The following is a 16,159-nucleotide window of genomic DNA, read 5'->3' as shown; positions in this document are numbered from 1 at the left end:
TTCATTGGTGAGTGTTGGGCAGTCTTTGTGGCATTTCTGCAAATCCTGTGACAGCTCTTGCCTCAGACATCATTCCAAGGATGCTTGTCCAGCAGGCAGCCTTGGAGATAGACATAGGGAGACCCCCTCTGGAGCAGAGGACAGATTTGCTGATGAGGATAAGATAGACCCTGAGTGCCTGCAGGCTCAAGGTTGGACAGCTGGCTGGCAGAGCGGCCCCTTACACACTGGGCAGTAATCTCTGCTTCCCCAGCGGTGGTACAGATGCAGTGTGTGCACTGTCCATTGGTTACTTCTGTGGGCCTTGGGGTGGTGGGGGGGCAGGGGGGAATGGTGTGAATCTGAACTCATGCTGCCTGGTGTGCAGGGAGGTAGTAAAATCCTTTGCCTCTTACGCAGAAGTCCATCAGCGTTGGTGCAGCAGCAGCAGGCCGCCTCCTTAGCCTGAGAGCAGGGTAGAATATCAGGCCCTTTGTGGTTGGTGTGTGTGTGTGTGAGGCCTGGGTTACAGCCATGCCTGGAGAATTATACCTCAGCCCATAGGGCAGCTGCCTTCCCACCAGCCTCCTCCCGGCTCTTTGGAGGGCAGGCTTGAGCAGAGTAGGTTTGACTGCATCTCTTGTGGTCTCAGGCTGGGGAAGGAAGTGGGAGTGAAAACTGGCACACATGACTGGCTCTCCAGACCAGAGAGAGCCTGGGGAACTAGATTTTGCCTTTTAAGCCCCAAACCCATATAAAGAGATCTAGACATTCAGCCCTCACTCGAGGAGGGGACCCTCACTTTTTTTTTCCCACTAGAATCAAACCCATCTTGGTGGCCCTGGGCCTCACTGGCCCTAAACACCCGGAACCTCCTGCTCCCCTAGAGAGGTAGAGCAAGGCCAAGGAGGTGCCCTGGCACCTGGCCTTATACAGATTTCACCACGGCCCAGATGACCGCTGGTCTTAGGCCGGAGGAATTGATATGCCAGGTACCAGGAAGCCCAGCACTCAGCCCCACTGCACCCAGGGGTGGGAGAAGCAAGGTGCATTCCTAGTGGTCCAGCTCCAAGCAGCAGCCAGAACCTGCTGTTATTGATCCACATCTGATTCCTCTGTCCCATTTGCAGCTGCCCGGCCGATTTGGGGGCATCTGAGCCACTACTCATGATTGCTGTAACAATACATGTACTGTGCTTTCTGCAAATAGGGTATCGTTTTAAAATACATGATGAAAACATTTTGATGAGATTCAAAATCCTTTTCCTAATATAATTTAGTCTAACATTTCTCAAAGAAAGACTTAGAAGAGAGGTATGCATCTTCAAATACAATTTCAACTGCTATCACTTCTTGAATGGCTGTTAAAATGTATCTTAAAAGGTATGATCTAGTTACACATCCTCGGTGACTTTCAAAAATCTGAAGAGATAATAAAGTCTTGATCAGTAATTTTTTGTAGGAACTTCAAATATAAAATAGGCTATAAAACTATATTGAGAAGTTCACAGTTTTAAATATTTTTGTCCTGTCTTCCTTAATATATTCCCATTTCATAATTTTTTAATAGAAAATGTCCTGAGTTTTTCACGAAGTCCTACATCCCCTCCAGTTTACCCCCGTGTGTCTTATAAACACTGTCATTGTTTGTGTGTGCCATGGCACGAGAAAAGGTTGGGAAGCACCGTCACAGAGCTCTGGATGGCAAGTGAACCCAGAGACCTCCTTGTGGTTCTGATGCCTTCATCGCCCAGCTGTGTGCCCTCGGACAAGTCACCGAGCCTTCCTGCACCTTCAGGTCTGCCTTTGTCAAATAAGCGTTTAACCCCACTTTTCTCTGAGGTTTCCTCCAGCTGAGTGAATCCAGGTTTAAACTGCATCTCAGGTTAGCAGGCAGTTCAGTAGCAGCCGACACCCAGGTGCTGTTGGACGTGTCGGAACCGTTGCAGTTTTCTTTATTCACAGACATGCATGGGTGAATCTAATCAAAAGCTTTCTTATCAAGTATTTCAAAGTAATGATGACACTAATTTGCAAAGAGCACGTGCACTGTCAAAACAGTCATGGGCAGCTAGCTAGTTGCAAATGGACTTTACTTTTACATATGGCTAACAGCTGTATAATATGTGTATCTTATACACACACACAGACAGCAAATATGTTTAATTCTGAAAACATGTAGCACCTGAGTTCCCTTGCCAACCCTATTTTAATCTCAGGGAAACAATCAAGTTATGCTCTACAGTAACTACAATAATTCACTGGGCTAAACGATTTCAACTTCCCACATATATGAGACTGGGTTGGTAACACTATTTCAAAATATGATGATAAAGAGGTAGGAATTCTAGCAAGTCAACTGCAAGGCCGTGAGTGCCCTGGTGTAGATGGTGAATGAGATCTCATTGCCCCCAGGAGCAGTGACCAAGGAAAAAAAGACTTGATGCTAATGACTGTTTTTCACATACTCAGGTACAGTGGACCATATTGCCAAATGGAATAAGTAAGCCTTCATTTTACTGAGAATAAATATTTCCTTGTGACCTAACACCTGTGATTGGCTCTGTCATAGGAATTAAGTTTATTGTCTTTTAAGAATAGGAAATCAATCTTCATGATTTAGGTATTTTTTATGTTAATTTACAGTTGCTAGGTGGAATAAATGTGTGAAATTTTTACTTCTGTTTGCCTTTAAGGGTACTGAGTTCATGTTATACATGTGGTCGTTTCCAAGTGTTACTTTCATTGCCAGTGAGCGATAGTGTCATGTAGAGGAAGGGGCACCACTTGGCATTAAGACACTTGGGTGGTAGTCTTGGCTTTGCCACTTAATTTCCCTGTATTAAAAATAGGAAAAAACTGAGGCCAAACACAAGATCTTTAATATCTGCAAAATTTTTCATGCTGCCAAAGACAAAGAAATGATGTTTAGCTGTTTGTACAACCAAAAAATAAGGGAATCTCTAATAATCAAGTCAGTGTGTAGGGAACAATTTCATTGTCTTAGAGGCCAGGTAAAAATTTGTATTTTTCAAATTATTTCCATGTTGAAAATCTGCCATGACCAAAATAACCTGCTACTGAAAGTAGTTTTGTCATCTCCCTAATCTCTTGATATATGAAGAGCTAATATGATGTATTTAAAAAATATTTTTTGTAAGATTTTTACTTTTTATGTTATAGTTGATTTACAATGTTCTGTCAATTTCTGCTGTACAGCAAAGTGACCCATTTACATACACACCCACACACCCACACACACTCTTTCTCACATTATTCTCCATCATGTGGATTTTAAAAATCTTAAATCCTTGTTTAGAAGAGATAATAGCACTTTTTATTTTTTAATCATCAAATTGATAAGACTATCCAGCTAGACCTGATATTTCAAGGAATGAGTATAGGTGCTCTTTTTTCTTTTTTCAACTCAGCTACTTAAACAGACAAATTCAGCATTAAAAACACACAGAAGAGCTAATCAAACATTCAAGTGGTTTATTAGAATTATAGCCAAGCAGCTGTCCTTTGGTGAATCATTTTTTTTTTTTTTTTGTAAAATACTTGTAAGTAGAATTTTAAAATAACTGGTTGCAAGGAATCCCTGGTGGCTCAGCAAGTTAAGGATACCATGTTGTCACTGCTTTGGCTTAGGTCACAGCTGAAGTGTGGGTTCAGTCCCTGGCCTGGGAACTTTTGCATGCCATGGGCATGGCCATAAAACAAACAACAAATAAAAAATAGCCAGTTGCAGCTTTGCCAAGGTAGTTAAAAAACAGAAGTGTAAGTTTTACTGAAATATTTTTTATAATTTTATTTTTGACAGTTCCATTAGTTTTCCTACAGAACTTTTTATCCTCTTCAAATTAAAACAAATTTAAAACTCTTAACACAGTGAACAACAAACAGTATTCTACAGAATCAATATTTTACAGAGTTCAGCATAGAAAAACTAGATGTAATTTTTTATCAAGTGACAATGATAAATTTAGAAGGAATTTTTTATGTTCTGCTCTAGATATTACAAGATTTATTTAATAGTAATTTTTAAATTTTATTAATAATGTAACCCAGATTTTGTCTGTATGCAGAGAAACAACACAGTATGTTTGCATCAGACCTATTTTTATCCATTATACCTCTGAGCTACTTGATGGCTTCTGTACAAGAAGTCACTGGGCTAGGTTACCTTAATATTTTTAAAAATATACAAACAATACAGCACATTATTCTTTTTGGTAAGAAAGTTTTTTAAAATGAAAAGTTTATTTCACTCTCCAGTTCCCACATGTTGAAGCTCTTTCCATGTCACTGTCAGTTTTCATTATCCTTTTAAAATGCTTTGTTGGATTCTAAAATACATTTGTGGACATTTAGTTTGTTTTCATGGTTTTGCAATTATAATGCTGCAGTGAACATACTTTGAATAAGTCAAAGTTTAAAGAATGGACAGATGGGAATTCCCGTCATGGCGCAGTGCAAACGAATCTGACTAGGAACCATGAGGTTTGGTCCCTGGCCTGGCTCAGTGGGTTAGGGATCCAGCACTGCCGTGAGCTGTGGTGTAGGTCAGAGACGTGGCTCACATCTGGCATTGCTGTGGCTCTGGCTTAGGCCAGCAGCTGTAGCGCTGATTAGACCCTAGCCAGGGAACCTCCATATGGCATGGGTGCGGCCCTAAATACCAAAAAAAAAAAAAAAAAAAAAAAAAAAAGAAAAAAAAAAGAATGGAGAGATGTGCCTAAGTGTGCCTTCTGGTGTCTGAGCCTTTATATGCTTCCACTAACAGTGGGGAGGAATGCCTTTTCTCAAGACATTCAAACAGTGCTTGTCAAATGACATCATCAGTGAACACATTTGTAAGAGTGAGGGTACAGTTACTCTACTGACATTCCAAGTTCATTTTCACAAAATCCCTGGGGCATCCTGCAAGGACAGTCCTGGTGAGAGGGAGGCAGGTGGGTTTCAACTCCAATCTGGCGAAGGGTCCACTGAGTCCTGATAAACAGGTGCCTGAAAAAAGGAGGGGCAGCTGAAAAAAGGAGAAGGAAGACCTGCTGGAGGACCCCTATACTTGGAAAATCTGATCTGAAAAGGTGGGAAGAAATAAAGGAATTGTGACTCCTGGCTGTTGCCCTATGTTCCAAATCAGTATTTTCCACCTACACAGACTGAACAGCTTGTAACTGAAGTGCTTCACATTGAACTCAACACTGAGTGAACAGCTGTCATATGCCAGGCACTATATAAGGCTGGATAAGATGCAGCCCCTTCCCCAAGGATCTTACAGCCTGAGAGGGGAGCCAGAACAGTAAATCACCTACTGTGACTTGACTGGCCATGTGAATTTGTGCAAGGTGAACACAAATGAGAAACTGCCATCAGAAAGGGAAGGTTGGAGAACTAGATTTTATTTTTATTTTTTTATCTCTATCTTTTTAGGGCCACACCCATGGCATATGGAGGTTCCCAGGCTAGGGGTCACAAGTGGAGCTGTAGCCTCTGGCCTACACGACAGCCACAGCAGTATAGGATCTGAGCTATGTCTACAACCTACACACCACAGCTCATGGCAACGCCAGATACTTAACCCACTGAGTGAGGCCAGGGATCGAACCTTCGTTCTCATGGATGTCAGATTCGTTTCCCCTGAGCCACAATGGAACGCCAAGAACTAGGTTTTAAAGAATGAGTAGGAATTCGACAGATGAAGAAGGCAAGAAATGTTTTAGAGACAGAGACAAGAGTGTATATGAAGCAAAGAGTTTGAGCAGTTCTGTGAACTGCAAATTGTAAAGTGTTTGCAGCAACACAAGCACAAGGCTAGACAGGGTGGCAGATGTGTATCCAGGGCTCTAATTACCATTTCGTAAATCAAGTCATTTTGGAAATACCAACTTAACATTCAACCCTTTTGGTTACTAAGTCATTGAATAACAGAAGCCTTTGGGGAAAACAACTTATCTATCCAGAACTGGAATATGAAAAAGATTCTGTTCTGCCCTTCTACAATGCTTGCTCTTAAGCTACAGTGCAGAAATATATAGAACCAGGCTGGAGTGATCCCTGGTCTTCCTCATAAGGGCAGTGCTTAGGTTCTAGTCATGATTCTGTGTGGGGCTCTGCTTGGAAGACTCTCATGAGAGTATATTTTATCATGATTACATTTTATCCAAAGTACAAACAAGTCTGACTCCCTTTCTATATCTTCCTTATATCCTGCAGCTTGATGAGGAAATGAACTGAGCAAATTCCCATTTATTCAATAGGTGCAAATGCAATTTAGTAGAAAAGGGAGAGTGTTTTTAACAAATGGTATTGAAGCAACTGGATACTAATTATGCAAATAAAGGAATACTGACCTGTACCTTTTACCATATATAAAAATTAAAAATGATAATCAATGACCTAAATGAGTAAGTCTAAACCATAAAACCTCTAGAAGAAAAAAGAGAAATCTTTGTGATCTTAGGGAAAAATTTCTTAGATATGATTCTACCTACATGCATGATGCGTAAGAGAAAAAACAGCTTTCAACATAATTAAGAACCTCTTTTTTAATAAGCACTGAAAAAAGAATGAAAAGACAAACCTCAGTGAAGACTTGCAGATCACTGATCTGATAAAGGATTTGTATCTAAACTCTTAAAACTCAAATCTGACAACCCAATTTTAAAAATGGGCAAATATTTGGACACTTCACTGAGAAGATATGTGGGTACCAAATAACAACTAGTTTTTTTTTTTTTTTAATGGGCAAAATAATTAAAGACATTCTAAAGACAACAAGTGGATGGCAAGTATGTGCATGAAAAGATGTTCAAGATCATTAGTTATTAAGGATATGCAAGTCAAACTATAATGAGATACTGCTATCCATGTATTAGGATGACTAAAAATTACAAAGACTGATAATACCAAGTGCTGGCTGGGATGTGGAGCAAGTGGAACCCCCAGCATGTAATAGAATGATGTGAAATGGTATAGTCACATCTAAACCAGAAACAATCCAAATGTGCATCTCAACAGATTAAAGGATGAACAAACAGTGATATGTCCAATGGAATTTTTATCAGCAGTACAGAGAAATGAACTACTGATACACACTACAACACAGATTACCTCAAAATAATATGCTGAAGAAAGCCAAAGACACATACAGTATAGTTATATAAATTTCTACAAAATGCAAACTAATCAATAGTGACAGCAAATCAGTGGTTACCTGGAGATGAAGTAAAGTGGGGCAGAGGTGATAGGGAAGGTTTCCCAAGGGGCCTCAGGAAAATATGGGGCATGACAGGTTTATTATCTTGATTGTTATAGGGTAATATGGGTATATAACTGTGTTAAAACTTAGCAGATTGTATAAAGTAGAATTCACGGGAGTTCTCGTGGCTCAGTGGTTAACGAATCCGACTAAGAACCATGAGGAGGCGGGTTCGATCCCTGGCCTTGCTCAGTGGGTTAAGGATCCAGCATTGCCGCGAGCTGTGGGGTAGGTCGCAGACACGGCTCGGATCCCGAGTTGCTGTGGCTCTAGCATAGGCTTGGCAGCTACAGCTCCAATTAGACCCCTAGCCTAGGAACCTCCATATGCTGTGGGAAATGGCCCTAGAAAAAGCAAAAAGACAAAAAAAAAAAAAAAAAAGAATTCACAATAATCCTTCAAATAAGGACGTTAAAAATATACTGGGAACACATTCAACAATGTATCTGCTAGGTATGGGATTATCATGTTGAGCAAAAAAGAAAAGGCAAGGTCTGTCTTGGTAGATCTTAAAATTTTCAAATAATCCTCCCTCCCATTTCCTTCCTCAGTTTTCACTCCTAGCCACACACACACACACTCCCTCTCTAGTGACTGTAGTGTCACAGGAGGAAGTTGTTAGCATCAAAAGGGATTTATCTGATCATTGCCTCAGACAAGGGCTGCTTAGCTTTAGTGATACCAGAACCAGAAGCTAGACTTTACTGCTGTTTGGAACAGGATAGAATTCTCTGGTTTCTGCAGGGACTGTTACAGCCATTTTTGTGCTCTTAGAAAAGCCTTATGCTATGTTGCATGGCTTTGTGGTTTTGCTCAGAAGAGCCAGCAAAGGATTAAAAACAATGCTCAAAAATAAACACACTTAACTATAGCCTATTAATCTTCAACAAAGGAGGCATGGAGATGACAGTCTCTTCAGCAGGTAGTGTTGGGAAAGCTGGACAGTCTCATGTAAATCAGTGAAATTAGAACACTCCCTCACACAGTATACAAAAATAAACTCAAAATTGTTTAAAGACCTGAAACCGGCAGAACACAGTCTCAGAACTTAGTAATAAAGTGTATGTTTTTCTGTCCTGGAGTAAAAAAGAATTCAGCGAGAGGCAGAGGGACAGGTAGGGAGAGAGTTGTGAGAAATACCAGTGGGTGGGCAAGGGGGTGCTATGGCCATGCCCTGAGAACTTAGTGTTACAGTTTTATAATCAAAGGGAAGTGGGGAGGGGAGGAGACCACTTTCTTCCTCATTCTTGAGTAGACATTAAACTTCCATCATTAGCTCCTCCTCCATGTTGGGCAGGGGGGTTTTCTTGTCCCTACAAGGTCAAACTGAGACTGTCATGGACCAATGGAAATGAGCAAAACATGGTAACACATTAAATATGAGAAATATTTCAGCTTTCAATATAACATCACCTTTTCCTATATTTTTGTTTTTAGTGTGCCCAGAGAAGCATATACTAGGAATCATTAACTTACTAAAACCTCACTGGGCAAGATATGGGTCTCTTTCCACCATTGTTTTATTGTTTGGGGGTTATGTCTTAGGCTATGTTGCATGGTTTTGTGGTTAAGCAAGCCTGCTTTCTTGAATGATCATTAACTTACAGGGTTCTCCCATACTATTTTCTTTACTTACAATCCCCTACTGAGATTAACTATTTAATCAACTACTTTGTCCCTTTGCTCTGTCCCTATCAGACCTAAATATAAGAATGACATAAAACTCCTAGAAGAAAAAAAATAGGCACAACATTCTCTGACATAAATAGTAGCAAAATTTTCTTAGATCACAGTCTCCCAAGGCAAAAGACATAAAACCAGAAATAAACAAATGGGATCTAATCAAACATAAAAACTTTTGCACCACAAAGGAAACCACAAACAAAAACAATCCACAGACTGTGGGAAAATATTTGCAAGTGATGTGATGAACAAGGGCTCAATTTCCAAAATACATAAAGAGGTCATACAAGTCAACATCTCACAATGTTCAAATTAAAAAAAACGGGCAAAAGAACCTAAAGAAACATTTCTTCAAAGAGAATGTTTAACTTATAATGGAAAATAATCTGAAATACACATATATATATAAATAACTTTGCTGTACACCTGAAGATCAATGAAGAATACAGTGTACTGAATAGTGTCCACATATATGCTTTCTTTCATCCTTTCCCTTTAAAAGTGCCAGTACAAGGTAATGACAAGGGTGGAGAAATAAATTTGACATGACTTTTTACAGTGACAGATGTAGATTTTAAAATATTTCAGTGAATTGTGATGGAAATGCTGTAAAATTGGGTTGTGATGATCACTGTACAACTATAAATGTAATAAAATTCACTGAGCAATTTAGAAAAATATTTCAGTGAAAAGCAGCTGTGAGTGGTATTGGCATCTATTATAATACTGAAGACCTTCAGTAATTGCATAAATGATCAGAAACACTTCAAATTAATCTCTAGCCAAAAATAAAATAAATAAAGGAGTTCCCATGATGGCTCAGTTCCCATCCCAATCTGACTAGCATCCAAACTTCTATAATTTTCCTTGATGCTTTGCTGAATGAATTCATGGTGTTTTTCATATAAAAAATATGCTTACTTGGCATAGAGATGACCTTCCAAGAGCTTGACCAATCACTGATGTCTCATTTAAACTTGTTGTCAGTACACACAATGTCTTAAAGTTTGTGCAAAACATAAATAACCATATGCCCCACTGCACACCACTCCCCAAAATATGAATTAACCAACTCTGCAAAATAGCATATAGAAAATGGCATTGTTTTTGCTGAAAAAAAAATGCATGTCATGTTTGTGATTTAATATCATGATTATATTACTCTGCTCTCTGACTTCCCACTTGATCAGCATATTCCCTACAGACAAGAGGCCCACACTCATTCCTTCTCCTCTGCCCTACTCAGCCACTCTCTGCAGAGACTGGAAGATGCCAGGGCAGGGTTTCATTTGCCTTTAAAGGTCAGAAACTATTGGTAAGGTTGGCCCTGTTCTTTGTCCTTCCCACATCTTGGATCCTCAGTAACAATATTTATTTAACAATTGGGATTTTTGGCCTTCTATTTGGAGAGGTCGAGTGGAATCCATCAGCTTTGGAGAAGAGTTAACATTGAGTTGTTTTTGTTTCCCACAGGGAAGTTAATTTATCCACTAGGCAGTAAACAGTGGTGGCGATTTAACATTAATTACCTCTGTTCTAGAACAGTTTCTTGCAAAAATCTACCAAATCCCTTCTCTTTTCACAAATCTGTGACACTGAAATCAGCAATGCCAGAATACTGTGGATAGCCAAAGTCAGGCAAGTATTAGGTCATTTATTACATAAGAAGTGAATGTTGTAGGCAGGAAGTTATAACGTTGACAAAAATACTATCAAACTAAATTTCTATATAGAGCCAAAAGACAACCTAAATGAATGGAAAGCTATACAGTGTTCACAGGTTAGAAAACTCAATATTGTTTACATTTTTGTTTTCTCAGATTGATCTATTTATTCAATGCAATTCCAATAAAAATCCCAGCAGGTTTTCTCTTTGTGAAAACTAGGAAGACAGTTCTAAAATTGGAAATGCAAAATTATGTACATAGAATAGCTAAATTTTCTTTTGGCTTTTTTTTTAGGGCTGCACCCACAGCATATAAAAGTTTGAATCAGAGCTGTAGCTACTGGCCTACACCACAGCCATAGCGACACCAGATCTGAGCCATGTCTGTGACCTACACCACAGCTCACAGCAACGCCAGATCCTTAACCCACCGAGTGAGACCAGGGAGCAAACATGCGTCCTCATGGATACTCGTCAGATTTGTTTCTGCTGAGCCATCATGGGAACTCATATTCTTAAATTTGAGTAAAAACCTGGTCATTTTGAAAGGCTTTCCAATGAACAGTTTAAAATCTATTGGTGTGGGAGTTTCTGTCATGGCTTAGTGGTAATGAATCTAATATCCATAAGGACTCAGGTTCGATCCCTAGCCTCACTCGGTGGGTTAAGGATCCAGTGTTGACATGAGCTATGATGTAGGTTACAGACACAGCTCAGATCCCGTACTCCTGTGGCTGTGGTATGGGCTGGCAGTTACAGCTCCAATTCGACCCCTAGCCTGGGAACTTCCATATGCCATGGGTACAGCCATTAAAATAAAATAAGAAAATACAAATAAAATAATATTAAAATAAATTATTGGTGTATCACATCACTGAATCCACTGCATTTTAAGTAATTCCATGTTCACTTTGATTTTATCAATCAATGCATATGACTCACCTATTATCTTGAAAAAGAATAACTAGGTATCTATTTGTATTTTCCTCAGCTGGAAAAAGCTCCAACTTTTTTGTCTAAAATATACTATCATAGGAGTACTAGTTTTTTTCAAAACTGTTCGAGAAGAATCTGTCATAATTACATGAGATAGCCAAACCTTCTTAGTAAAATGTAACAACTTGAATCTCCCTTTGGAATACTATAAGAATTTACTAATTTATTCAATAGACAGTGAATACTTTCAAGAACTGCTCTAAAGGTTAGTTATATTACAGGAGATAGAGCAGAGAAAAATTCTTGCCCTTATAAGTTACCCCTCAATTAGGGGGTAAAGAGGAGACAGACAGTACAAGTAAGTAACATACTTAGCTGGTCAGTAATAGATAAAGAAATAAAACTTTGTGATGGAATAATTTATTGCGAGTTGTAGTTACAAGTCAGATACACATAGATCTCACTAAATGCATGCCATAAAAATATCTGAGAAAAGCACACTAGGTTGAGGGAGCAGCAAATGCAAAGGTCCAGTGGTGGGAAGGTCCCCAGCATATCTGAGAAACAGCAAAAAAGTCAGTGTGACTGAAGCTGAGTGAATAATGGGGAAAAGGAGAAATGAGGCAGAGGTAGAGAACTGGTCCTGTAGGGCCTTGTAAAAACTATTCTGTTCTGGGAGTGCCTGACGTGGCTCAGTGGTTAACGAATCTGACTAAGAACCATGAGGTTGCAGGTTCGGTCCCTGGCCTTGCTCAGTGGGTTAAGGATACAGCATTGCCGCGAGCTGTGGGCTAGGTCGCAGACGCGGCTCGGATCCCGAGTTGCTGTGGCTCTAGCATAGGCTTGGCAGTTACAGCTCCAATTAGACCCCTAGCCTGGGAACCTCCATATGCTGTGGGAAGTGGCCCTAGAAAAAGCAAAAAGACAAGAAAAAACAAAAAACAAAAAACTGTTCTGTTCTGATCTGGAGTGAAACAGAAAGCTACAGATATTTGAACAGAATGATTCTGGCTGCTGTGATAAGATTCAGTTATAGGAAGCCAAGGAAGGAAGGGGTAGGACCTTCCCATACTTGGGATAAACCATGATGTAAGTAAGATAATATGAGAAAAGTGGTTGGGTCACTATGCTGTACAGGAGAAATTGACATAACACTGTAAATCAACTATACTCTAATAAAAAATACTTTTTTAAACTACCATAATAACCCAATCAAAAGATAAGGGTGGCTTGACTAAAAATGGTAGCAGAAGGAATGGAAATTGATTGATTACAGTTACATTTTAAAGAGCTAAACTAGTTGGTTGTGGGGTTTGGGAGAAAGGAGAACTACAGGTAATTTCAGGGGTTTTTGTCTTGAGAAAGAAGTTTAGAAGTGCCATTTATTACACGGGAAGACTAGAAAAATCAGAATGAAAGCAATCAGCAACTCAGTTTTGGACACATCGAGTTCAAAAAACCTACTAGACATTCAAAAGAAGAGCAGTTTGAGAGGTGACATATAAACTTGGAAGTAGAAAGATCATAGATGCTTCGAATTGTGAGGTTAGATGAGATCAACAAGGTTACACAGTGTAGCTGAGAGATCTAAAGATTAAGTCTTAGGGAACGTCAATGTTTATTTTAAGAACTTCAGTGCATTTCTATATAAATTTTGTAAATCTCGCCATACAGAGATTCTAGAATGTCAAGGCTGAAAAACTTAAAATCATTTGGTTATTTACATTTAAGGTGAGATAGGGCTACATAACATCTGAGTATGGTTTCACAAAGCCTAGAGGGAATAGGAAGAAAAAGTGGTATTCTGCAGTAGTAGTAATTTTCTCCCATCCTATGGAATCTAGTCTGGGGACATGCCCAGGAAGACCTCTATCAAGTGACAAGAAAGTTGACATTTTAGTCAGGCTGTGCCACCATGCCAAGGCAAGGGGCTAGAGCCTTGCAAATCATAAAGTGATCGAAACAGGTTGGGGGTCACATGGATCCTTGTACTTTAATCCCAATTTTGTTATGAAATAGACACTATAGGTTTTCAATACCTTTTTTTTTTTTTTTTTGTCTTTTGTCTTTTTAGAGCCGCACTGAGGCATATGGAGGCTCCCAGGCTAGGGGTCTAATTGGAGCTGTAGCTGCCGGCCTATGCCAGAGCCACAGCAACACCAGATCCTAGCCATGTCTGTGACCTACACCACAGCTCACGACAATGCTGGATCCTTAACCCACTAAACGAGGCCAGGGATCGAACCTGTTCTTGTCAGATTTGCTTGTCATGGTTCCTTGTCAGATTTGCTCCCGCTGCACCATGATGGGAACTCCCAATATTTTCTTGCTCACCATGATAGTAACACATTATTAGTAAACACTGATAATTATTTGTACAATTGCTTATAAATTTCCATTTTTAATTCTTTCCATAAATCTTCCTTTGAAAGATGTAAACAGTATTATCATTTGATAAAATGTAAATACTAGAAGTTCCTGTCGTGGCTCAGTGGTTAATGAATCCGACTAGGAACCATGAGGTTGCAGGTTCAATCCCTGGCCTCGCTCAGTGGGTTAAGGATCAGGGGTTGCTGTGAGCTGTGGTGTAGGTCACAGACGAGGCTGGGATCCCACATTGCTGTGGCTATGGTGTAGGCTGGTGGCTACAGCTCGATTACACCCCAAGCCCGGGAACCTCCATATGCTGTGGGTGCAGCCCTAAAAAGACAAAAAGTAAATACTGAAACATCCCTGGATCCAGGATAATTCTTTCATTTTGCAGATAATAAAATAAAGAACAGAGAGGGTTAAAAACATCAGGGTATTTTTTTGAGCATCATATGTCTCCAAATGTCATAGTAATACTATCTTTTTTTAATTGATTTACTACAATAGATATCCAAATATTATGAAAGAATTTAATCTAAAGAACATAAACACTAATGTATTAATATTGATAGAAGAAAAAAAGCTGAACTATACAATGTTATATGAAGCTGACCTTTTAAATCCTGACCATCTCTTGGAAGGTACTGAAATTTTCTATATGAAAATCCAAGACTGACCACTGACATCATCAGAGAATAAGTTTCAAAATCACATGAAACAAGAAATGGAAAATTTATATTTCTTTGGTTAGAAAACATTTACATCCTGAAACATACCTTGTTTTTCTAGTTATTACCAATAATTATACTCAAATACAATAGAGTTAAATGATGGATAACATAAAAGGGTTATTAGAAATTAATCAATTAAACACCTGTATAACCTAAATTTGACAACTTGTGGTGGTGGAATATAAAGAAATTCAGAGGAGAAAAAGAAAAGGGCAATCATAAGCAAAGATAAAATTGAAAATTAATTTAAAAAGCTATTTGAAATAGCCAAAGCAAATCTTAAGAAAAAAGAACAGAGCTGGTGGTTATCACACTCTGTGCCTTCAAACTATATTACAAAGCTACAGTAATCAAAATAGTATGTACTAGCACAGAAACAGCCACATAGATCAACGGAACAGAAAAGAGCCCGAAAATAAACCTGCACATTTATGGTCAATTAATCTATGAGAAAGGAGACAACAATACATAAAGAGAGAGTCTCTTCAATAAGTGATACTGGGAAAACTGGGCAGCTACATGTAAAAGAATGAAATTAGAACATTTTTCTCATGACACATACAAAAATAAAGTCAAAATGGATTAAAGACCTAATATCAGAAACCATAAAACTCCTAGAAGAAAACACAGGCAGTATGCTCTTTGATTATCAGTCTCCAAAAAAAATTTTTTTTTTGGATATTTCTCCTCAGGCAAAGGAAACAAAAGCAAAAATAAACAAATGGAACTACATCAAACTAAAAAGTTTTGCACAGGAAACTATCAACAAAGTGAAAACGTCACCTATAGAATAGGAGAGGATACTTACAAATGATATAGATAAGGAGTTGATATCGAAAATATATAAAGAACTCATATAACTCAACGTAAAACAAACAACTTGATTAAAAAATGGGCAGAGGACCTGAATAGACATTTTTCCAAAGAAGACATACAGATGGCCAACAGCCATATGAAAAGGTGCTCAACATCATTAATCATCAGAAAAATGCATATCAAAACTACAATGAAGTATCACCTCTGACCTGTCACAATGGCTATTACCAAAAAGACAAGTAACAAGTGTTGGTTAGGATGTGGAGAAAAGGGAACACTTGCACACTGTTGGCAGGAATGCAAATTGGTGCAGCCACTATGGAAAACAGTATGGAGATTCTCCAAACACTAAAAACAGAACTACCATATGATCCAGCAATTCCACTTCTGGGTACATATTCAAAGATAACAAAACACTAATTTGAAAAAATACATGCACATCAATGTTCACAGCAGCATTACTTACAATAGCTAAGATAAAGAAGCAACCTAAATGTCCATCAGACAAATGAATAAATAAAATGTGGTATACTCATACACCCATACACAAAATAGAATGTTAGCCATAAAAAAAAAAAAATGAAAATTTGCCATTTACAACAACATGGACAGACTTAGGAGGTATTATGCTTAGTGAAACAGGTCAAGGAGAGACAAATAGTATACATTATCACTTATATGTGTAATCCAAAATATAAGACAAATGAATAT

General features: G+C 38.7%; 1 protein-coding gene across 17 annotated transcripts in view; it reads right to left on the bottom strand.

Annotated features, from left to right (window-relative positions):
- Nucleotides 1-3,764: 3,764 nt before the first annotated feature.
- PCM1 (pericentriolar material 1) overlaps nt 3,765-16,159 on the bottom strand; it is a 108,048-nt gene continuing 95,653 nt past the window's right edge. For all 17 annotated transcript variants that reach the window (XM_085002992.1, XM_021077919.2, XM_085002997.1 and 14 more), the window contains one exon: nt 3,765-4,989. In XM_085002992.1, the coding sequence (XP_084859118.1) occupies nt 4,859-4,989 (131 nt within the window). In that variant the 3' untranslated portion in view covers nt 3,765-4,858. The remainder of the gene's footprint in view (nt 4,990-16,159) is intronic.

Source organism: Sus scrofa, chromosome 17 (genome assembly GCF_054392235.1).
Source record: "Sus scrofa isolate SSC_HxYL_T2T_F1_AM1 chromosome 17, Sscrofa_HxYL_maternal_Yorkshire_Landrace_v2.0, whole genome shotgun sequence".
NCBI lineage: Eukaryota > Metazoa > Chordata > Mammalia > Artiodactyla > Suidae > Sus > Sus scrofa.
The sequence above is the reverse complement of the archived record's forward strand: the minus strand, read 5'-3'. Positions and strand labels throughout refer to the sequence as shown.